The sequence below is a fragment of the Suricata suricatta genome, chromosome 2 (genome assembly GCF_006229205.1).
Source record: "Suricata suricatta isolate VVHF042 chromosome 2, meerkat_22Aug2017_6uvM2_HiC, whole genome shotgun sequence".
NCBI classification, from domain to species: Eukaryota; Metazoa; Chordata; class Mammalia; order Carnivora; family Herpestidae; genus Suricata; species Suricata suricatta.
In genome coordinates this window covers 121670330-121693722 of record NC_043701.1, presented here as the reverse complement: position 1 = coordinate 121693722, position 23393 = coordinate 121670330, and the positions used below count along the sequence as shown (strand labels likewise).

The following is a 23393-nucleotide window of genomic DNA, read 5'->3' as shown; positions in this document are numbered from 1 at the left end:
CCGCATTCACCTCAACTAGCCAGGACGAACAAAACTCTGTTCAAGTGGAAGCTCATTTTTATGTCTCTATAACTCACTGTTTTTGGTTTCCAAACTTACTCTTTTCAAACCACCTGCAATTAGCAGAGAACAGGGGAATGTTCTCCTGCAGCAGAATAACTTCATTTGACCCATGTGTGGATAGGCTGAGCCACTTGGGATAGTTTTCATTCTTATGTCAAAACACATACACAACCTCTCTGTGCTCCATCTCAACATGTATGAAAACTTTCCTCAGAAACAATTTTTGTTTGTTTCTTACTTATTTTAAGGATTTAATATTTAAGTAATAAAATTTCCTTTTAGGCATTTAAGATATATTTTGAAGTAAAATATGAAATTGTATACAATTTTCCAGAAATATTTAAAGTATTAAGTATTACAGGATAATTACAGACATGCAAACATTTAAAAAACTGAGTAACTGAATCATTGCTCACTTTTTTCTCTCTAGTACAGGAAGAACTCACATGCATGTGTTATTATTACTGTTTTCTCCAGTGGAAGGGACAACTTTGGAAGATCAGAGGCCAAGGGAAAAAGAGTCTGTCTTTACTGTAAATGGTGTCTAGACAGGGCTCCTTGGAATCTTAATTATATTATAACCATAGTATAATTTTAAAAGTGTGAAATAACCATTAGGAAAAAAATTTACAGAATGCTGAGAGTATTTTTTTTTTATGTCTCAGATCAACACTGAATGAGGCAGAATGATTTTCTAGGGTTATTACACCCACTTTTTATATAAGGCTACTGAAAAGTGTGCAAAAAAGTAGTGAACCTAGCATAACTGCAACATGGCAAAGAACTCCATCCTGGAAAATGGGAACCCATAAATGAGGTAGTACATATCATCACAACCATGAAGCGCCTCACCTCACTTTCTCAAAGAACTAAGGCACTGAGGGGATGATGCTCTTTCATCTTTTTTTTTTTCATCTTCTATTCTTCACCTTAGATATAAATACAAGTCCATTTGCACCTCTTGATGGCCGCAGGCTAGATTTCCTCTGTATCTGTATGAGGCAGTTCTGACCTCTGGGAATGGAGGTTCTGCTCGCTTTCACCTCCCCCTCCCCTCCCCCTCATACAGATCTGCAATTTCTTTTTGAAAAGCAAACTGGATAATCTTTACCTCTAGGGATGAATGGCAATATTGCAAATGCAAGAGAGAACAAACACATAAATTATAGTCAGCCTGCTCACTTCACTCTCATTGCATTCTTAAACTAAGAGAACAAACACAGCCACGGAAAATAACAGACCTTGATTATTTATGCCAAAAAAAACCCAAAATGGATTTAGGCTTAGAGCCTAATGAGGGAAAATGCCTTTAAAATGTAGCCCCAAAAGGTAGAAAGAAAGGGAACTGGCTAAGCAACCCCCTAGTGACTGAGAAGCACTATAATAATAAATTTTATACCTAGTCCAGTGAGTCCAAGACCTGCCGAAGCTAAGATGTCCAGGCTGGGACAAGCCAGGCCGGCAGGGCACGATGCTGGGGACGGACTGGTTGCTATGGTAACCCCACTGCTTTCAAGTCCAAGAAGACATTTCCTTGCTTCATACATATTTAAGGCATTTCGCTCAACACTTTTCACAATCACAGACTATGAAAACACATAATGGGAAAGAAAAAGGTGACATGCAAATAGTCAATGTATTGGGGAGGTGGGTGAGAAAAGAATATGGTAATAAGGATTCCATTCAGGGAATCAATGCTCTTTTAAAATCAACTAAAAATTCTAACCACTTATTTCTTATGTTTACTCCTTTTGCTAAAACCATAAAATGTTAGTTATATTCTATTGGCTGTGTCCTGTGTGCCAGGAACTGTGATAGAAACTGCACATACATCTTAATGCCTGCTAGAAACCTTCTGAGTGGGAATTAATATCATATTCCGTGAGAATATGGGACCTACCCACAGTCACAGTGTAGCTGGAGGGGCAGCGAGAGGACTGGACCTCGGGCCATCCACATCTACAGCCTATTCTCTTTATATTCTCTTGTCTTTCTTTACATTAAAGCTTTCTCCCCTTTATCTCATTTTTACAAAACAAATCAAACTAGTCACTATATATAGACTGCATATTAAGTCACACTAAGTACATTTGACATTTGTAGTCTATTAGTTAACTAATAGACTTTAGGTACCACTATTCCTCACTGATGACATATCTATGGCAAAGCTTATGGTAAAATAAATTTCTAAACAATATATTTTTTTCTCCATGGACTCATATAGAAAATTGGAAGTATGAACTCAAGAGGGAAAGCCTCCAATGAGCAATAAAGAAAACTGCTTGAGAAAGCAGTTAATGCAGTAGTCAGCATTGAGGCCAGCTAGGCAGAATTAAATGGCCCTGGGATGCCACAAGGCTTTAAAATTCTCACAATCTATTTTCTCCTGACCTGTGCTCATTTCTTACTAAACTCCAGGAGTTACTCTTGTGCTTGACCCTGTCTATATGCATAAACTCTCTTCTGTCTTTGTCTTTCAGTCCTGGTATCTACAGTGACTCCAATCAACTCAAATTAGTCAAGCATGAAGCTTCAAGATATATAAAATGTATTTCCTGTTCTCTAACTTTAAACTTGTTACATTAAATTCATTTAGAATCAATCCTATATTTTCCTTTAAAGTTTCCTTTTGAAGAAGGCATGATTCTTTTTCTTAAGTCAGACACTGAACACCATGCTATTTACATATATACAAAATTGTCCACAGTATATACTAAACATACACCATGATACACATAACAAGATTAACAGAAATTAAAGATCAGAAAGCACAACTGTTTGATGTTTTACCTACTAGAATAAAAATATACATAAATGCTATCATTAGTACATGTTAAAAGAAGCAACTTGCTTCTTTTATTTCACGTCATTCTTGTCTTCTGACATCTGGCACAAAGGTCCCTTTAACTAGGCGTAAATACTGAGGGTGGAGGATATTAGTATTTTCAGTGTGATCTGACAGTCGCAACTGTTCCTCAAAGTGGCTGTGCCAATTTTAACAACATTAATGTAGGAACATTCCTCTTACCTCACATTCTCACAAGCATTCAATATCATCAGGTTTATTGCATTAAAATTTGACTACACATGTAATTATTGAAATTCTGCAACATCTTAGAGGAGAAGTTCCAAGAAGACTGAACTAGGAATACTTCATTATTTACTTTTGATCATCATTATTACTTTATTTTCTTAAAGAGAATGGACATCTATTCTTTAAATCTCCAGGGCCAGCAGAATGGCTCAAAGAGTATATAAACTAAATATTTTTGAATTGCACTGGGTATGTACACACACACATGCACACTTAATACAATGTTTGGCCTTATCAACTCTCTGATAACTGAACAAAGCTGAAAGTTACCATACCACAAATTAATAAAAACATATTTTCTCTTTTGTTCTCATATATTTGTAAAAAATTATGGCCATTAAGAATGGACTCCAAAACCAACACATATTTAAAGAAAATGATGATCAATAATGAATATCATAAATTTACATATTTAAATAACTAAGTACAATATATAATGGTATATGTATTATAGAATATTTAATTCCATATATATGCAAATACACATTTATATGAAAATAAAGCTAGCTAGAATGTGGTTCTCCGGGTCTAGACTCTGAACCAACCTTGCTTGGTTGTTTTGGCTTTGGTTTAATACTGATGAAGACATCGAGCTGTTCCATCAGCTGAGCAATGAACTGTGGATCAACTTCAATTTCTTCCTTCATATCAAACATCAACACAAGAGGAAGACAACCCTATGAAATGTCAAAATAGAGAGTGTAGAAGGTAAAAATATTACTCATTTAAACATCTGATAATTGAATGTGCCTACAAATAATGTAGGGCTATGAGCTTAAAGAATAAACCCAAGTATTATAGCTAAATTACATACTTGAGAAAACTGGTGTGGAAATAATGCTGAGGACACAGATTATTTTTAAAAGACAAAATTATAATCTCTGAAGTTTTCTGTTATTGATCCTGAATTTTTTACTCACTTTCCACCTTGGAAAATTCCTCTATTCTCTGACTTCAGTTTTTGTTACAGATGCCAGAAACTAGATTTTCATCCACATCAGGGATACAAATCTTGTGCTTTTGCCCAAAGACTTATAATAGTTGATTTTTATTATCTTCTGAATGAAATCTAAACATGTATCAGTATTTACAGATGTCCAGATTTTGGCCCTTTGCTTGTGTAATCGTAGGTCTGTATGTCTACACATCTGCCCCTTCCTCCTGGTTAGATCAGCCTCTTGACTACTATTCAAATAGATACGGTCCTTTGTCTCAACTCACCAAAAGGCTTCTTTACCAACCAAAGTCCTACCTCTCTTCTGCTGCAGCTCCAACCTTATCTCCTTCCTGAGGTAAACTGTCACTACTGTTCCTTCTTTTAGCCTTCTCACTTTTTAGCACTGCACAGGTTAGCACTTATTTCTTACTCTGAGGCTTTCTTCCTGGCTCCAAATCTACTACGCATAGGAACCACATCCCAAACTTTTACTGATTCACAGGATGCTCAGTACCAGCCCGCCCAGCACTAGCTGGGTTCTATACATAAGTATCAGGAAAAATAACAGCCAAATACACTGGAATTAAAGTGAAATTACTGTGTTTCATTTTCCTTGTGGATAAAAGTGATTTTTCTATTTAAAATATAGGTTAAAAGCCTTTTAATATATTCCTCATTTCTTCCAAAATTGTACAATAATATACCTCATTGTACACTTATATTTTGGGCAGGTCCAGTGAAAAGATGAATATTAACTCCTAAATGCACAAAATGCCTGAAACTTTTCACTTAAAATAATACCTAAAGAACTTAAAAATCATAAAAAAAAGAAAATTATGAAAGTAGCCATAATAATCTTTGGATACAAATATGCTACCTAACTAGTGATGTATTAAAAGTAGCCTGGGAGATTTGTTTGAGAGGAGGGGCAAGATGGCGGAGAAGTAGGGAGCACTGAGATTTTTGCCTGCCTGCATCTATCAAACTGAGAAGGACTTAAACCACAATACTCTGATCTGCAAGAGTGGAAGGGAAACACCGAGAGTCCAGAAAGAAGACAAACTCAAAGGTGCCTGAGTGAGTGTTAACTGGGGAAATAAAAAACGGGCCAGGCCCCAGGGGTGCAGAGGGGAGGGAGCCCCACCCCAACACAGAGCTGGGAGAGTGGAGGAGAGCACATGGAACCCCAGAGAGACAAGGGGAAGAGAAAGAGAGACTGAAAAACGCTGATAGAACTGTCTCCAGAGAAGAGAAAAAAAACTTGGCCCAGGATGGAGAGGGATAATATCATCCCATATATAACCACTGGGTGTGGGGAGAGAAATCCGTCCCATTTAGCTGGTGCATTCTCGCTTGGGCTCTGCAAGGCTGATGCCGATTCCGGGCGGTGCCAGGAGAAACAGCTCCCTGACTCTCCCTACACAATTCTGGCTAAGAAGCCAGCCACCTATGGGAGAATATCTCATCTCTGGCGGTATCATTAAAATGCATGGACTAGGATTTGGAAAAAAGGCAAGGCATTGAAAATACTATGTGGCTCCCTGCGGCACAGGGAGATTGGACTCAAAAGAGTGGCTTGCAGACCTTGGTTCAAGAAGGCCTTGGGACGTCAACATTCTCCCCGCAAACACCAATGCAGGCCCTCAGAGAGCAGCCCTGGAGACCTACCTACACCAAACCACACCCATCCCTGCAAGAGAGCTGCCTTTTTTTCTCTTGCCATCCAGATATATTTTTCCTTATCTCATTCTCCTATCGGCTGGTTATATGCTTTTAGATTGTCCATTGTCTATTGTTTCAGTCCCACCTTGTTTTCTTTTCTCTTCTTCACTTTTTTTCTTTCTCTTCCCCTTTTGGTTTGCTTCTTTGTTTGATTTGTATATGCATTTGTATGCTTTTGTTCCCTGTGTGTTTGTCCACCTGTTTTCCTTTTCAGGGCTATCCCAAGAAACAAGCCAAAGTACACATGGGGGAGAGTCCCAAATATCACTGAATAGGGAAATAAAATAACCAAAGTCACAACAAGAGAAACCGAGAGACACCATTAAAAGAACACTTCATGAAACGACAGGCCCTCGACAGTCAATGAGACTCCTTTAATAGAGCAATTTAACAGTTGCACATTGTAAAATGAGCTTTTAAAACTGACAAGAAACAAAAAGCTAGACAAAATGACAAAATGAGAGAACTCTCCTTGAAAGAAATTCCAGGAAGAAGTCACAGCCACAGAACTGCTCAAGACAGACATAAGCAATCTAACTGAACAAGAATTTAGAATAATTACCATAAAATTAATCGCTGGGCTTGAAAACACATCTGAGAAGCTATTGATACAAAGACTAGGGACTTTTAAAATAGCTGTGACAAGTTACAAAAGGCTATAAATGCAATGCATAATAAAATAGTGGTGGCCCCTGCACAGATTGAAGAGGCAGAGAGGAGAATAGGTGAATTAAAAGACACATTTATAGCAAAAGAGGAAGCCAAGAAAAAGAGATCCAGGAGCAGGAAAGGAGAATTTGAGACCTGAGTGATACAATCAAATGGAACAATATCCATATCACAGGAATTAATGAGGAAGAAGAATGAGAAAAATGTCTTCAGGGGTGCTTGGTCAAATTACAGCTGATAACTTCCCCAATTTGGAGAAGGAAATAGACATTGAAATCCAAGAGATGCAGAAAACTCCCCTCAGACGTAACATGAATCAACCTTTGACATGACATATCATAGTGAAACTGGCAAAATATAAAGATAAAGAGAGAATTCTGAAAGCAGCTAGGGATAAAAGGGCCCTCACATACAAAGGGAAACCTATCAGAGTGGTTACAGACCTATCTAATGAAACTTGGCAGACCTAGAAGGAATGGCAAGAAATCTTCAACGTGATGAACAGACAAATTTGCAGCCAAGAAACCTTTATCCAGCAGGCCTGTCATTCAAAATAGAAGGTGAAATAAAGGTGTTCCCAGATAAATAAAAATTGAGAGAATTCATCACCACCAAACCAGTTCTACAAGAAATCCTAAGAGGGACTCTATGAGGGAAATGTTACAAGAAATACAAGGTACCAGAGACACCACTACAAACATGAACTCTATGGAGAACACAATGAATCTAAACCCACATTTTTCAATAGAAACACTGAATGTAAATGGACTGAATGCTCCAATCAAACGACACAGGGTAGCAGAATGGATAAAAAAAAAATCCATCTATTTGCTGTCTACAAGAGACTCATTTTAGTCCTTCAGATTGAAAGGAAGGGGATGATAAAAAGGAAGCAAGATGGAGGAGAAGTAGGGAGCCTTGTAAACTTCATCCGCCCACATCTATCAAACTGAGAAGAACATTACTTTTATCTGCAAGAGTGGGAGTAGAAATTACAGAATCCAGAAAGAAGACAACCTCAAAGATGCCTGAGTGAGTGAGTGAGAACTGGGGAGATTGGAAAACGGGACAGCCTGAGACATGCAGGGGAGGTGGGAGCCCCAGGCCAACACAGGGAAAGTGCGCTGGGCATCGGAGAGACAAAGGGAAGAGAAAGAGAAACTGAACACACTCGTAGTACTGTCTTTAGAGAAGAGATAAAGAATGCAAGCCGGGAAAGGGAGAAAAACTCTCACCGCATATATAACCACTGGGTATGGGGAGATAAAACCGTCCCATATAGCTGGCAAATTCCTCCTTGGGCTCGGAGGCATTGGCAGGGACCCAGGACGGCACAGGAAAATAACAGCCCCTTCCCCCTCCACAATCCTGGCTGGGAGACAAGTGGTGACCCACTGGAGCACACCTCGCCTCTGGCAGTGGCAACACGAATCCCAGGAGGCACCAGGATAAACAGCCCCCACCCCTACCTGATCCCAGCAGAGATGTGGCGGCAGCCCACAGGAGTGCACCTCTGCTCTGGCAGCAGTAGCACAAATCCCAGCTGGTGCCAAGAGCTACAGCTCCCTCCCACTACGGGATCCAGGTTAAGAAGCCAGCCACCAAAGAGAGCACATCTCATCTGTGGTAGCATTAAAGTGCATGGACTAGGATTTTGAAGCAAGGCAGGTCTGGAAAATACAGCTTGGCTCACCCGTGACACAAGGAGATTGTATTCATAAGAGTGACTTGCTGCACTTACTTCTACCAGAGCTTGGGGTGCCAGCATTGTTCTCTCCACAACCACCAAGGCAGGGACTCGGAGAGCAGCCCTCTAGACCTAACTACACCAAACCACGCCTATCCGCAAGGGAGAACTGCTGCTATTTTGTATTTAATTTTTATTATTTTTTTACTCTTTATTAAATTTTTAAATTTTTTGAATTTTTACTCTTTATTTTCCTTTTTCCCTTCTCCCTCTTTTTTTTTTCTCTTGCCATCCAGATATATTTTCCCTTATCTCACCTGTATCTCTCCCCTTAGATGGTTACATGCTTTTAGACTGTCCATTGTCCTTTGTTGTCTCTGCCCCCTTTTATTTTTTTTCTTCTCTTTCCACTCCTTTTTTTTTCCTTTCCTCTTTTAATTTGTTTGTTTGTTTGATTTGTCTGTGTGTTTGTGTGCTTTTGTTCCCTGTGTGTTTGTCAGTCTGTTTTCCTTTTGAGGGCTACTGCAAAAAACAAGCCAAAGTATGCATGATGAAGAGTCCCAAAGACCGCGGAGTAAGGAAATAAAATAATCAAAGGCACAACAAGAGAAACTGAGAATCACCATTAAAAGAAAACTTCATGAAATGATATGGCTTGGACAGTCAATAAGCCACCTTTAACAGAGCAATATTAATAGGTGCACAGAGTACAACGTGCTTTTAAAACCAACAAGAGACAGTAAGCTAGTCAAAATGACAAAATGAAAGAATTCTCCTCAAAAGAAACTACAGGAAGAAGTCACAGCCACAGAACTGCTCAAAACAGATCTAAGCAATGTAACTGAACAAGAATTTAGAACAATTGTCATAAAACTAATCACTGACCTTGAAAAAAGCATGAGAGAAGCTACTGATACAATGAGTAGAAACTTTCAAAATAGTTGTGACAAGTTTAAAAAGGCTATAAAGGAGGTGAATAATAAAATGGAAGCAGCCACCTCATGGACTGAAGAGGCAGAGAGAAAAATACATGAATAAGAAGACATAGTTATAGCAAAAGAGGAAGCCGAGAGAGAGAGAGAGAGAGAGAGAGAGAGAGAGAGAGAGAGAGAGAGAGAGAGAGACAGAGAGACAGAGAGACAGAGACACTGATCCAGGAGCAGGAAAGGAGAATTCGAGACCTGAGTGATACAATCAAATGGAACAATGTCAATATCATGGGAATTCCTGAAGACGAATGAGAAAAAGGTCCTTAAGGGGTGCTTGGTCAAATTATAGCTGAGAATTTCCCGAATCTGGGGAAAGAAATAGACATTTAAATTCAAGAGGCACAAAGACCCCCTTAAGACGTAACTTGAATCAACCTTTAGCAAGACATATCAGAGTGAAACTGGCAAAGAATAAAGATAAAGAGAGAATTCTGAAAGCAGCTAGGGATAGGGCCCTAATACAAAGGGAAACCTATCACAGTGGTTACAGACCTATCTAATGAAACTTGGCAGGCGTGGAAGGAATGGCAGGAAATCTTCAATGTGATGAACAGAAAAAACATGCAGCCAAGAAACCTTTATCCAGCAAGGTGTACCCAAATAAACAAAAATTGAGAGAATTCATCACCACCAAATCAGTCCTACAAGAAATCCTAAGAGGGACTCTACGAGGGAAGTGTTACAAGGAATACAAGGTACCAGAGACACCACTACAAACATGAACTCTATGGAGAACACAATGAATCTAAACCCACATTTTTCAATAATAACACTGAATGTAAATGGACTGAATGCTCCAATTAAATGACACAGGGTAGCAGAATGGATAAAAAAAATAAAATCCATCTACTTGCTGTCTACAAGAGACTCATTTTACACATGAAGACACCTTCAGTTTGAAAGTAAAGGATGGAGAAATATGTATCATGTGACTGGAAGTCAAAATAAAGCCAGAGTAGCCATACTTATATCAGAAAAACTGGACTTTAAAGTAAAGGCAGTAACAAAAGATGAAGAAGGACACTGTATAATAATTACAGGGTCTCTCCATCAGGAAGAGCTAACAATTATAAATATCTATGTGCCAAATTCGGGAGAGCCAAAATATATAAAACAATTAGTCACAGACAGAAACAATCTTATTGATAAGAATGTGCTAATTGCAGCGGACTTTAATACTCCACTGATAGCAATGGATAGATCAACAAGACAGAAAATCACTAAATAAACAATGGTCCCGAACAACCATTGGAACAGATGGAATTAATAGATATATTTAGAACTCTGCATCCTGAAGATAGAAAATTCCCCTTCTTTTCCAGTGCACATGGCATATTCTCCAAGACAGATCATATACTGGGCATAAAGCAGCCCTCTATAATTATAAACGAATTGAGATTATACCAAGCACACTTTGAGATCTCAGTGCTATGAAACTTGAAATAAATCGCAGGAAAAAGTCTGGAAAACCTCCAAAAATGTGGAGGTTAAAAACCACTCTACTGAAGAATGATTGGGTGAATCTGGCAAGTAGAGAAGAAATTAAAAACTATGTGGAAACAAATGAAAATGAAAACAACAATCTAAACTCTCTGGGACACAGCAAAGGCAGTCCTAACAGGAAAGTATATTGCAATCCAGGTCTACTGTTACTTAACCTTCTAATTTCTGTATAAGTCTAATTACATGAAATAGAAGTTGGTGTTTTGATTTTTTACTTTGCTTTTCTGTTTGGAGTGTCATTGTAACTACTGTATTGTAAATGATGGAAAATAATTGCATATGTTAAAAAAATAAATTGTGTTATATTAAAAAAAAACTGGAAAAAGCACATATTCTAAATCCAACAGTGCCACTAAAGGAACTAGAAGGGGAGGAGCAAGAGCACCCCACACCCAGCAGAAGAAGAGAAATAATAAAGATCAGGGCAGAAATAAACATTATAGAATCCAAAAAAAAAAAAAAAAAAAAAAAAGAAAGAAATCAACCAGTTGAGTAGATCAATGAAAACGAGTTGATTTTTTGAAAAAATAAACAAAATTGATAAACCTCTAGCCAAGCTCTTTAGAAAGAAATGAGAAAACATCCAAATAGACAAAATCATGAATGACAATGAATCTATTACAACCAATCCATTAGAAATACAAGTAATCATTAGAGATGACTATGAAAAACTATATGCCAACAAACTGGACAATCTGGAGGAAATGGACGAATTCTTAAACATACATGTACTACCAAATTTCAAATGAGAAGAGATAGAAAGTATGAACAGACTGATAACTAGTTAAGAAATCGAATCAGTTACCAAAAATCTTCCAATGAATAAGAGCCCAGGGCCAGATGGTTTCACAGGGAAATTCTACCAGACATTCAAAGCAGAGCTAATACCTATTCTTCTTAAACTATTCCAAAAATCAAAAATAGAAGGAAAACTTCCAAACTCATTCTATGAAGCCAGCATCACTTTGATTCCCAAACCAGGCAGAGACCCAGCAAAAAAGAGAACTAAAGACCAATATCCTAAATACTCAACAAGATACTAGCAAATCGAATTCAACATCATATAAAAAGAATTATCCATCATGATCAAGTGGGATTCATTCCTGGGTTACAGGGCTGGTTCAATATTTGCAAGTTCATCAATGTGATACAATACATTTACAAAAGAAAAGATAAAAACCATATGATCCTGTCTATAAATTCAGAAAAAGAATATGAGAAAATACAGCATCCTTTCTTAATCAAAACCCTTGAGAACATCAAGATAGAAGGAACTTACTTAAATATTATAAAAGCAATTTATGCAAAGCCCACAGATAAGATCATCCTCAATGGGGAAAAACAGAGAGCATTCCCGCTGAGATCAAGAACACTACAGGGGTGACCACTCTCACCACTGTTGTTTAACATAGTGCTGGAAGTCCTAGCATCAGCAATCAGGCAACAAAAGGAAATAAAAGGCATCAGAATTGGCAAAGAAGAAGTCAAACTTTCACTTTTCACAGATGACATGATACTCTACATGGAAAACCCAACTGACTCCACCAGAACCCTTCTAGAACTGATCAGTGAATTCAGTAAAGTTGCAGAGAACAAAATCAATGTACAGAAATCAGTTACATTTCTATACACCAATAATGAAGCAACGGAAAGAAAATCAAGAAGGTAATCCCATTCACAATTGCACAAAAAAACATAAAATATCTAGGAACAAACCTAACCCAAGATGTAAAAGACCTGTGCAATGAAAAATATAGAAAACTTATGAATGAAATTGAAAAGACACCATGCTCATGGATTGGAACAATAAACATTGTTAAAATGTCACTACTACCCAAAGCAATACAGGAGAAACCTAACAGAGGACTATGGGGAGGGGAAGGGAGAAAAAAAAGTTAGGGAGAGGGAGGAAGGCAAATCATGAGATACTCTTGAATACTGAGAAGGAACTGAGGGCTGAAGGGGGAGGAGAAAAGGCAAAGGGGAGTGATGGTCATGGAGGAGGGCACTTTTGGGGAAGAGCACTGGGTGTCATATGGAAACCAACTTGATAATAAACTATAGACAAAAAATAAAAAAAATAAAAGTAGCCTGGTAAACTAAGCTTGGCTAAAAAAAAATCATTCACAACAAAATACTTATGTATTATAATGTTTAATGATTATAACAAGTTCTTATTTGTCAGAGGAATGGAATCAACAAAAATTTGTGTTTTCTGAAAGTTTCTCAAAAACAAATTCTGAGAGTTAATAATAGCAAAGATCACACCTGAGCTTGCTGATTCAAACACTACAGGTCATGTTCCTGAACAGAATACAGTGGTGTTTTTAATAAGAATATTTATGAGTCCACATTGTGTCAATCCATTTTGTTACTATATATTAACCTATACACTGTGTTTTTAAATTAATATAGGAAGCACAGATATATAGCAAATTTTAAATTGGAAGCAGTATGAAATTAAATAACTGCTATTTTCTACAATGCATTAAGACTCAAATTTCTGGCTTAAATCCATTTTTTTAAGTTGTATCAGAGATTTTTGAAATATTCAAATGTTTCATGCCACTAAAATTTATATCTTTGGGGTTAAAACATTATTTTTACTTTTCTGTTTAAACAAAATACTTTTTTTGTCAGGTGCAAACATACTACACATCAGATGAAAATAATTACCTTCTCCAAAATGCAGCTCATTATTTCATATTTCACTGTATCCTCTTTTGTGTTTCATTTAAGTTTAAAAAAAACACTTCAAAGAAATTACTCACCATATAATAAAATTAAGCCTGTGAGGTATTACATACATTACTCTTATTTTATTCCCTTTTACCAAGAAACTTCCTTATTTGACAAGCCTTCCAAAATGTTATCATAAATACCAGTAGTATGTTGTTTGCACCAACATATACTGTACCCAAAGAAGTAAATGAAGTAAAATAAAATAAAATAGTAACATTGATTTTAGTAAACCTACCATGAGATATTGCCTTGCAAGACAGACGGACTCAATGGTGCCCTGGAGGTAGACGGTGGATTTCTTTTGTGGATTACTAGGGTCAGGAAAGTGGATCTGAGCACCTGTCCTTTGCATGATATGTTTGATGTTGCTTCCATTTCGACCCATCATAAAGAGATGATGTTGAGCTGCTATATCTAGTTGTGTGCTCACAGGAATAGCTGATGCCAAGCTCCCAGCAAGGTGTTCCAACAGCATGGCAGTTCCTTCCTAGGAGAAAAGGGTGGGAAATAATCCTATAAAATGACTGTCCACATACAAGGAAAGAATCTAGCATACTTCTAATAGTTATGGAAAAATTCAATAAATTCTATAACCCATAATGCAACACAAGGAAAAATTCTAGAAAATGAATTAGTCTAAAATCCATGAAAAGTAAAACTTGCATAATTTGTACACTTAAAATGTTCATAATTATCTCAATTACTTACCTTCACAGCGCTGGTGTTATTCTGAGACCCTCGTACTATCACAGTAGCACCATACATTCGAGAACGCTGTTTAAATGACACTGAAATGTTGTACGTTTGTGATATGTGCTGAATCGAGGGGGAGTTAGGATCGGGAACTGGCTGAAGAATTCCAGCGATTGGTAACTCAAACATCAGCACCAAAGGAAGCAGCTCCTAAATGAAAGTATTAGAGCCCAAAGCAGACAGGTGAATCGCTGCAAGCTTAGAGATGTGCATACCTTGTTCTTTTTTTTTTTTTCTGAGGATGGAATTCTAAAACATAAATTGCTTTTATTACAGATGTAAGGTTGGACTAGGTAAAGCTTCTCAAATGAAGGAGTCTTTGTGAATCCTGAGAGTTTGTGACTTAAACTCTCTTGGCATTCTTCCTTGGGCCTCTTTCTGATTATTTCAAAATCATCAGAGAAACTGAGTCAGGTACAAAATAGAATATCTCTAAGAAACATCTTCAATACATTAAAACAACTTTTGTCACTATTACTTTCCTATTAAACCGATGATTTGGTTATACATTGATACATTAAGATATTTTTATTGCCTTATGATGTAAATATTGCTGACACTGATTTACAGTATTAAAGTAATGAATAGTTACCCTAATTCTAACTCGGGCAGATTCTACTCCTGCTGGTTGTCCTGCTATAGATACCTGCAAAAATAAGAAAATACAGAGTTAGGATTTATTTTGAGTCCACATCTGTTTTTTCCCCCTATCTACACCCTTGCCACTCAAAGTGTTATCCAGGAAAAAAGAGCATTGCCATTATCTGGAAGCTTGTTAAAGATGAAGGGTCTCAGGCACTAAGACATGCTTAATCACAATTTGCATTGTAACAAGCTCCTCAGCTGACTTGTGTCAACTGGTTTATATCAATCTCCAGACTGACCTAAACCTCACAGTCCCATAATGCCATCCTGGCCCCTTTGTTTACTGTATTTTCTATCTTTTGTTTAAACTCTGCATTCTGTGTATCAACTCTGTACAACATATCAAAATACAATGTTACTGCTGCAGTAGGTATGCAAAATATTGCACTACTTCATGCTAGTTGGTAAAAAACAAACAAACAAAAACCAAAAACCAAAAACCACAACTATTGTTTCAACACCACCTCCAGCTCTCTCCTGGGATCCCCTGAACTTTTCCATGATCCATCAACCAAAGAATTAATCTTGGCATGAGAGTAAGGGTGTAGGGCTCCAGGACACTGCTCCTAATGGACCATGCTCTGTGCCATACCAATTGTCAAATGTTTTGCATACTTCCCTTGCTTTCTATCTTCCTTATGTATGTGTCACTGTCACCATTAGTCTTCATAGAGAAAAGACTATCTTACTCATCTTTGAGGTGGACAGTTTCTAATATTGTGATTAGAGAGAAAACTTCCAAATAACACAGATCTGGTTTTCAAGTACTGAAAGTGCTTTGTATGGACAGGTAAGCTTCATTTGTTTTCAAACACAAGAACTAGAAAAAATGTGTATAAACCAGAGAGAAACCCAACTCCATCACTGTGAGGCAGTCAAGCACTTATGCATGGCCTCTTAGAAGGTGAGCTGGTGCACACTGGAGAACCACGTGTGATGCTACCAACAGAATCCCTGCAGTGAACAGGCGCTTGGACCAGGTAAGGCTGCAGGGCCGTTCCTAAGGTAATGCTCTCTGGGCCTTGCCTCAGGGACTTCATTTTATGTTGCCGTCACATTTATGTTGCTCCCCTCTCTTCTACCAACCATTTAGAGATAGTTCATGGCTTACCTATAATTCATCTCTTTAAAAAAGAAGAGCATCTTCAGTCCCCTTGGAAATCGTCATACATTCTTATTTTTTATTTTAGTCTCAGGTGTACAACATCAGTGATTTGACAAGCTTATACACTTCTCTGTTCACCATAGCTACCATCTGTCACCATATACTGCTATTACAATACCACTGGCTTTACTCCCTATGTGTGCCTTTTATTCCCATGACTTATTCATTCCATTACTGGAAGCCTGTACCTCCCAGTCCCCTTCACCCATTTTGCCCAATCCCTTACGCTCTCTCCTCTAGGAACCATCAGTTTGTTCTCTGCATTTATAGGTCAAATTCTGCAGTTTCCTTATTCATTCATTTCTTTAGATTCACATATTAGTAAAATCAATGTGGTATCTCCATGATTATTGTTTTGCTTTTATCTTCCAACAAAGATATGCATGTGGTAAATCAAAGCTTTAATCTGTCCCATAATAGTTCATGTGAAAAGACAAAGCACCTGGTTGCTTTTTTCTGCTTGGTTATTCCTGTTGGAATCTGGAAAGTGGATGTGGCATCCCGTTTCTTCCATCACTTTTTTAATATTGTTGCCACCTTTGCCGATTACATGAGAATGTTCTGTATGTGAAACATCCATCTTCAAGGTGACTCGATTGCTCTATATGAAAACAATGTATTATTTCTTGATGCATGCAAAAGGAAGGAACAACTCCTTAAAACATGTTTTCTCCAAAGGGACAGTACTAAAAAAGAAAGTGACCTGGTGGGAAATCTTACAGATTTATCGGTATTATATTAATCTATAAGTGTATAATATCTATCTATTTCTCTTTGGCAATGAAAAAGAAATTCTCATTTTAAGGCAGATATGTCAGAATAAATAGATACACTCTTCACCAAGATAATTTTTTGGAAACTAGCATTTAAATAAAGTCAGGGAAGTTACAAATAAATTACTCATCTCATTTTTTCCTTTAACAGACATTATTCATGAAACATTTAATTCAAATAACTAAAAACAGATGAAAACAGTTGCAAGACTGAATATATGTATGTGAGTAGGACTGTTGAACTGAGACAGAAAACAATAAAAATAAAACTAAAAGCTAAAAAGGTACTTATAAGCAATGTTTTCACAACCAGTCTATTACTATATGTCAAACTAAAGAGCAGATCTACTATTCTTGCTGGTTGGAAGAAGAGTGAAGAAGGGAAAACAAAGCCTAGATCTTTAGCAGTAACATCACTTACATAAACCAGTAAGATAAGTTATAATAGAGCAAAATGTAAAATTCTAAGACATAATGAGTAATTTTGGTCATATTAGAATCTATGTATTTAATTTTGGGAAACTCAGTATTGTACAATTACAAAGACATGAAATATTTCCTCATTTATAAGACTGATACCAAAATTCTTCAATCCTCAGAAAGTAAAATTAAAAAATCAAAATACAAGTTGTTAAAAATATCAATAGTTTTTCATCTTCTTAATTCTTAGATTTAAAATATATCCATTAAATACTTTGATCTTTAAACTTAATTCTTCCTTTAGTTTAACATTTGAAATGCAGAAAAAAGATACTCATTTTTTGGGAAAAAATTTAGAATATTTAATAATTATAAGGTAAATAATTCCAAAAAATTAAAGAGAAGAAAGGGGGAAAAAGAGGAAGAGATCAGAAACCATTTCAATGAAATACCAGGTGGCAAAACACAGTGGTTAAGAACCCGACAGCCTGGATTTAAATCCCACATCTCCATTTATCAGCTACTAAATTCTGGGAAAATTCCCTAATATCTCGGTGCTGAGTTCGTTATGAGCATTAAACAATTCAGTATCTGTAAAATGCTTAGCAAAGTGCTTGCTATATACTAGATGATTGAGAAATGTTTACTAGAATAAATTCTCACAAGTGAGAGATATTTTTACACATCTAAATTTCCCTATTATCTCTCTATACCTATACATGCAGAAAGAGAAAGAACTTACAAGAGAAATTTTCAGGTTTCATGCCATCACACACAACTATATAGAAGATCATTCTGGCATCATAAAGGCAATATGCTAATTTTTCCAAACTTCATTACTTGCTGCACACTAATCAGGGTCAATGTCGATTTCTAAAGATGGCATATACATACATATATATGTATATCTAATTACTCAATTACCCAACATGACAGAACCAATTCAAATTTTAAACAGAATTTTACATCCATTGTAGAATCACACATGCTTATTTTAAAACCCACCATTACTTTCTCCTGCTTTTTCTTCTCCAAATGTTTCTTTTCATAACAGCATGAAGCAGCCCTTTCAGAGACAAGGTTCTGACATCTGAGTGTCCTTAACATTCACTTACTTTTGTGTCTAAGACAGACATGATCATTTCCTTGGCCTCCTTAACATCTTCTTTCTTTCCACAAACCTTAATATGGGGATCTATAAGAAATAAAAAACAAAGGGCTCATGTGAAAACCCCCAAACTCTTTGTTTTAAAATTGATGTTACAATATAAGAAAATAGATTCCATAAGAAATTCAATATTTGATTCATTCTAGGTATGTTAACACTGCAATTAAAATAGGAATATGGAAAATCCCCAAGTTCTACATTTATCTGGGTGGTATAGTCCTTCTGAAAACTGGCCAAACCATTTAACTGCAAAGTAAGCTTATCATATAATTATTTTTTAAACAAGAATCTATAAATTTAATATGTGACTATATTCTTGCTGTACTCCAAGCCCTTATCTATGGCTTTAGATGCATGAGCTCATTTAATCCATGAGTTCATTTAATCAAAACTCTGCGAGATTATTTCCAGAGGAAACTAAGGCACAGAGCAGGTTAGTAACTTGCTCTAGAAAACCACTCAAGAGGCTCATTCATTATCACCTAATGTCTTCTAACTCTGGATCCAGACTTTAAACCATGTGATAACCTAAGTCAGAAGGTATCTTTATAAGTCAAGGTTAATAGAATAAAACAAAACCTTCATTCAGGAATACTTAATATTTATTCAGAATTAGTGTTAAATGGCTAATATATACTACATGTATTATTTATTACTGCCACAGAATGTCATAAAGGAAAACATTTATTCATTCAGCAAATATTTCTGTACCAGGCACAGCACTATTCTAGGGGTTGGGGAATACATTAGTGAAGAAAAAGACCCTTGTCCACATGCAGCTGACAGTCTTGCACAGCTGAATCAAATAAACAAATTATCTAGTGTCTTAGAACATAACTGTTATGAAAAGGAGAGCGAGACAAAAGCATGAGGAGTACCAGCTGTGAGAAGCGGGTGAGGGCATATGGCCTGATTCAGAAAGTGAGGACTGAGAAAAAGCTTTAAGGAGAGGAGACAGCTGGCCAAGCTAGAATCTCAGACGGCAACTATCACAGCTAAAACTCTCAGGGGAGGATGTGTCTTTTCTCTCTTTTGTCAGGTTGTATCTCTGCCACAATAGGGTGTTCTATTACCTCATGGGTCAGCCTGACAAAGACCAGGACCATTTTGAGGTAAGTCAGAAGTTCCATACCATTAGCCTTATGATAAAGTGATATCATTAAAGTGATAAAGCTGAATAAGCATTTCATCATCACCATCATTAGTGATGCCAAACTTACTGACTGCCTACAATACGCCACCTTCTCCATGGAGTCCATCCTACATTGAACTATACTTCAGATCAGCAACAGGGTCAGGAAATGTTAGCTGAGCATTTTTTTTTTACAATTAACAAGCAGTTCCAACTGAGTCCTTCCAAACCATCAATTCTCTTGGATAAGAAAAGAGAATCACCTGGTGGGAATTTTATCTAAGTACACATACTTCCCTGGTATAATGATTTACCCATCCTCATCCAACAGTCCATTTGAAAACCAATGCCATGATAATCATGTCACATTCACAAGGTAAAAATGAGCAACTGAAGGATGGATGGATGGATGGAAGGAAGGAAGGAAGGAAGGAAGGAAGGAAGGAAGGAAGGAAGGGAGGGAGGGAGGGAGGGAGGGAGGGAGAGATGCATGGATGGGAGAGATGGGAAGGAGGAAGGAAACCTTGTTTTAAGGCTACTGGCTCTTAGACCCAGTACAGAACATTCATAGTTAACAACAGTGCACCACCAAGCTTCAAAGCTCAGGAATGCATCTGACTTCCTGCGGAGACATTCTCGCAACTGTATTTAATTTGAGTCAATGCCCTCTCCCCTCTCCCTAGACAGCCTCCTGGGAGCTGCTCTTGGCTTTAGACTCTTCTCCTTAACCCATTATTTATGCCTTCCTCTGATACTTGCCATGTAACAGGGATACTGTGAAGATGAAAGACCTTACAACTGGTTTAAAATATCAAGTATTATAAGGCAAGGGGCCTAAAAGTAGGGCAAAATGGATGTCCAACAACCTCAAGTCAGTATGGCATTGTGTCTACACTGCTTGCTCCTTAGTGCATCCTAACAGAAACCACTTGTTCTCTATAGATTCTCACCAACTGTAACATACTAATGTAAACAAAGCATTTTCTTCAATTATTTTTATTATATCCATTATAACATATCTAGGCAGTATTTATATTCTAAGCGGTCTACATTCAAAATTTTGATTCCAGCTATCTTTGACTTGTTTTCAATTACTGTAGTCAGACTCTGATGTTATTCTCTACTGAAAATGTTTACTACTGAGGGATTAGAACCAAAACATACCTAATCACACTTAATTGTAGCACTTGCTAAAATATACATTCCTAGTAATTGGCATTTTGTTTGTTTTCCAAGTCATTCTTCAATCAAATATAGGGCACAGCAGATGAAACCACATAAAAATATAAATATAGTGTCTTATGTATCAGCCAAGTATATATAACATAAAATGGTTCCATAGGGAGAAAATATATTTTCTTACAAATAAATTAACTAGTATTGAGTGGTATGCTAATCTGAAAACCTTATATGTTGGATAATCACATTAAAATCCCTATGCATCTCCAAGTGGACAGGGAGCCTCAGATCAAACAAAACAATAAGCAGAATAAAAAGCAAAAGCCTCAATAGAAAAATATTTTATTTCAAAGTGAAAGAGCACCATCTAGTGACCAAAAGTATAAATTGTCAATGGACACAGAGCTACACACACAACACATACATAGTCACCAACATGTAACAACAAATTGTATACAGGTCCCAAATTAGCACTTGTTTGGAAAACGGTTCTTTAAATAATCAAGTCTCATAAGTATAGAGAAAAACGAACATGACAAAATTCTGGCTTAGACTGCTAATGTGCCAATAATAGTGTCATTTCCTCCTTTGCCCTTGCTTAAAAGATGTGAGCTCTGATTCCAGGCTGAACTTAACATGCTTATTTTAAATCCCAAAATCCAGTTCTCCACATTCAATAAATGTTCCATTTCACAGTTTAAACGTATCCTATATGGGACTGAGGTTTTATTCACACCCATTCTGGAAATACTTGATGGATAAAAGTCAAAGGATTAATTATATTAATAAACATAAAAGTAAAGGCCAGCTATAAAGATTGTTGAGAGGTGATACAGTATAGGGAATAAGTGTATAGTTTCCCCTCCCTCAAAATAATTGCTCTGAAGGACAACACCAATTTGGGCATGGTAATTTTAAGATATGTGCTCTAAAAATAACATTTATTGCTTTATAATCAACCTTCAAGCACTCTAAATTCAAGAATTATCTTAATTGATTTTATAACTTTCATGGTGCCAATCAAAGAGTAGATAATCAGTAAAAAGTAAGCGAATAGACTGACGGTGCCCCTCTTATTTGGAAATGGCTATCTACACAGAGGAAGGAGATGGAAATTGTTGGGAAGAGCCTAAACTTCATACCTAAGGTGATCATACCCAGTTTTGACCTCAAATATTCTGATCTCAGTACCTCTCTAAAAATATAGAGAACTGTCAGATGTCCTTCCAGATTTTTGATTTTTAGATTCCAGTCCTATCAATCTGTTCACATTTCTGTAGTGTAACCTTATGGAAGAAAGGAAGACCAGATGGTGATCCAATCTTCAAAAGGTTATATGAAGCTGTACAAACATGGGTATGGAATTGGTGTTTTATATGTGCCTACTGCAAAAGAGGTAAACCTCTGAGCAAAAAGGTTTTTATGACTTCCATGTGGAAATTCATAAGGAGTTGATAAGGCAACAATGTTCTTATAAGATTACATGCTAAAAAACCATATTTTTAGTAAAGATAAGTATTTGAAAGAGTTGTGATGCTACATGAACTTAAGTGCAGTTTAGTAATGGTTTTAAAAGATTATTTCTTGGTACTCTGGTTGTACTCTTTGGTTTCCCATCCTTGGAACCATTCCCATTCCTAGAAACATTAGTGAAATTTTTATGGCCTTTTACTTCTCTCCTCAAGTTTAAACTTCCTTTTCATTTCATTCCTGTTCTGGAGCAATATCTATAGAAAAGACTCATGTCAAATATTTTTATTGTAGTTACTATGCTACAGGGACTAATGGGTTACTGACATATGATGGATTTAAGCCATCACTGTTTCACCAATGATTTGTTTGTAGCTACTTCCCTGTCTCTGTGATTGAGTGCGGTTGTGAAAAGATTCAACACTAAAAATTCAAGGCAATGCTTTCACTTCTCAGCATGTTCTCTTGAAGAGAGAAAACAGCAAAAAATTCCTTGTTTAACTAACCTGACTCCTTCCACCCACAACACCCAAAATATAAGATCATATTAGAGTCATTTGTCTATGAAGAAAAGTTCCATATCATGGCCCGAAATCAAGATGACTTTGGTACATTTTATGCATGTATATCAAACTGTTAAATGGCCTCAAATCCATGAGACCAGTGGACAGAATTTACTTTCTTTTTTTTAAAATGTTTGTTTTTGAGAGGGAGAGACAGAGCATGAGCAGGGGAAAAGCACAGAGAGGGAGACAACAGAATCCAAAGCAGGATCCAGGCTCTGAGCTGTCAGCACACAGCCCAATGTGGGGCCCAAACCCACGAGCCATGAGATCATGACCTGAGCCAAAGTCAGATGTTCAATCGATTATTAAGCCACCCAGGTGACCCAGAATTCTCTTCATTTTTGGCTGGGAGCCCTCTTCACTTTTACTTCAAGTTCTTTCTAAAAAGTCTTAGCCTTTAAAACTCCCTAAAATGGAAGGCATTGGCTGGGGCTGGACCCATCAACACCATCAGGAGTGGTCAGTGTTGACAGGCAGAGAGGTAGCTTTACGTTCCTCCAAAATTCCCCACAACATGGAAATATATCCACAGCTAGAAAGTAGTTCTAAAGTAGTAATGGGCAATTTTTTTCTATAAGTAAGACTGTGTCTGTAGAGTAAGGATTTTATCAAACAGCCAACAGAAACCAACACTCAGAAAAAGCCCTTGACATCCCATGGGGACTGGCTGACTTGAATTACATAAGGAAATGCTGGAAAAGTCAGAAGATATGCAG

The 23393-nt window shown here is 36.9% G+C and overlaps 1 protein-coding gene across 1 annotated transcript in view; it reads right to left on the bottom strand.

Annotated features, from left to right (window-relative positions):
• Window positions 1–23393, bottom strand: part of BICC1 (BicC family RNA binding protein 1) — a 307521-nt gene that overhangs the window by 28004 nt on the left and 256124 nt on the right. The window contains exons 4-10 of the mRNA XM_029931720.1: window positions 18278–18357; window positions 16412–16570; window positions 14752–14805; window positions 14115–14309; window positions 13642–13893; window positions 3703–3834; window positions 1463–1649 (exon numbers count right to left, since the gene is read on the bottom strand). Of these exons, the coding sequence (XP_029787580.1) occupies window positions 1463–1649; window positions 3703–3834; window positions 13642–13893; window positions 14115–14309; window positions 14752–14805; window positions 16412–16570; window positions 18278–18357 (1059 nt within the window). The remainder of the gene's footprint in view (window positions 1–1462; window positions 1650–3702; window positions 3835–13641; window positions 13894–14114; window positions 14310–14751; window positions 14806–16411; window positions 16571–18277; window positions 18358–23393) is intronic.